Source organism: Harpegnathos saltator, unplaced genomic scaffold (assembly GCF_003227715.2).
Source record: "Harpegnathos saltator strain DR-91 unplaced genomic scaffold, Hsal_v8.6 scaffold780, whole genome shotgun sequence".
NCBI lineage: Eukaryota > Metazoa > Arthropoda > Insecta > Hymenoptera > Formicidae > Harpegnathos > Harpegnathos saltator.
In genome coordinates, this window is record NW_020230627.1 from 251,293 (window position 1) to 253,329 (window position 2,037).

The 2,037-nt window shown below is 36.7% G+C and overlaps 1 protein-coding gene across 1 annotated transcript; it reads right to left on the minus strand.

Annotated features, from left to right (window-relative positions):
• Positions 1–375: 375 nt before the first annotated feature.
• LOC112590327 (probable serine/threonine-protein kinase atr1) lies at positions 376–1,429 on the minus strand. Its single transcript, XM_025306446.1, has 3 exons — positions 1,286–1,429; positions 947–1,196; positions 376–395 (listed from the first exon to the last, which is right to left on the minus strand). Exons 1-3 carry the CDS (start codon positions 1,298–1,300, stop codon positions 376–378), a joined length of 285 nt encoding a protein of 94 aa, XP_025162231.1. The 5' UTR covers positions 1,301–1,429.
• Positions 1,430–2,037: the final 608 nt, after the last annotated feature.

Genomic DNA, 2,037 nt, shown 5'->3' on the forward strand with positions numbered 1-2,037 from the left:
TGATTCTGTTATAGATAGTGCAATTTTTGCTGCAACTTACACGAGCTCCGCTCAAATTCTATGGCATGGGGCTATTTCAGTTTGGCTATAAATATCTTCATGGGGTGTGTTACAAATGTTATATAATTTTTCATAAATACGTTAGCAAAATTCACGATGAATACTTAAAAAATATCACTTTATTTCAGTATTGCAAATCTATTTTAGCTATTTTGATCATATTGATACAGACAAACCCAGATAAATATATTTTTTTTAAATATAATAATTAAAGTGATACATAAGCAACTTTCAAATGGGCATCGACCATTTATAATGTGTAAGTAATTCCTTTTCGATAACATCATATATTTGTTTGCAATTATAATTACAATATTAATGTTTTCTTGCGAAACCTATGCAGCAAAGAATAAAACTAATATTTATAATTTCTTTTTACGCGTACGCGCAAGAAAGATTCATTCTATTCCTTTAATTACATAGGCAGTCTGAAAAGTTCTCGACCTGACACATACATGGCATTAGAAAATGTCAAACTATAATTGTATTGGAAAGTGGCATCCCTGATATAAACCCATGTAAAATTTTATTCGATCTGTCAAGTCATTCAAGTAGTAGCACCAGTTGAAAAAGCTTTGTGCAAGATGGGTGCCGCATTTGATAAAAATTGATCAAAAACGCATTTGAATGCGTATTTCTCAAACGTTTTTGGTATATTTTAATCGTTTTGTGCAAAATAAAATGGATTTCAAGCGTCGTTTCATAACTGTTGATGAAACTTGAATCCACCACTATATACCAGAGCGAAAAGAACCTTTCGGAATCACACTTTAATGATGGTATTGAATTATTGGAAAAACGTTGGAATAAATGTATTGAAGTTTTAGGAGATTATATTGAAAAATAAAACATATTTCATGGCAAAAAAGTGTTCTTTCATTGTTACGCCGAGAACTTTTCAGACTGCCCTCGTAGATTTTTATACTTACTGTTAACGTTATTGGCTCGGTCGCCGTCGTGGTCATCGCTGCCATCGTCGATGTCGCCCCGGTCATTTTTTCCGACACCGCCATCGTGGCCGTCGTGGCTGTAGTGGTCGTCGTGACCGTTGTGGCGGTCGTCGTAACCGTTGTAGCGGTCGTCTCCATGGCCACTGCTGACGATGTGGCCGTCGTCGTCATCGTATTAAGCTCGTTCTGAAATAATTCATGAAACATATTTGTTATAAAAAAGCATTTATAATATATATATATAATTAATATTTAACAGTTAAATATATATTTACCTCATTCGCCGACATCCTCGCACATGCACTATCTGACACCTACTAAGCACCAACTGACATCTGCTGATACCAACTAACTGGAAAACATATGCAGCACGCTAGGCGCATAGCTGCGGATTGTTTATGATTGCACGTACGTGCGCGTGTTTTCTGAAACAAATAAATCGTACAGGAACACGGTATAGACAACGATAAAAAGAAATACGTTGTATCCATGTCGAATCCACATAATTTATGTCATGTGGAGTCATGCACGAGTTATTTACTGTTACGTCCTGGAGGAGGAACGCAACTTGACGCTTGCTTTTGCAAGCTCCGACGTACTCGCAAATCTGCGGAACAGATCAAGGATCGGAATGACCCCTTTATCTGGCACAGACGTACGTCGGTGGTCCTTTATTTAGGTCAAGGAACTGAATCCTTTTACCTGGGATAGGACCGTGAGCGACAGTTGAGAGAAGGGAGAATTTTTGATTGAGAATAATTATTTGGAAAACGTAATTGGTTTACAATTACAAACAACTTGTTTTATTAGTGATTAGACGGAAGTTCACAATGAAATAAAATTTGTAAGATTTCATAATGTGTCCGTATACATATGTGGTTAACAATCGCGCTCAGAACAATTATTCTCGATTACTCAGAACAATATTCCGTGTTCGTTATGTCCGACTGTGATCGAAAGGATTGGCCACTGACGTCTGATTTAACAATTAAGGAGGAATGCCAAGGAGGATAGAAAACGGAAGTAA

Bases quoted from the DNA above. Each gene is read 5' to 3' on its own strand.
- LOC112590327 (XM_025306446.1), bottom strand. The intron at 396-946 runs GTAACAATGAAA...TTTGCTGCATAG, and splicing joins CAGTCTGAAAAGTTCTCGGC to GTTTCGCAAGAAAACATTAA.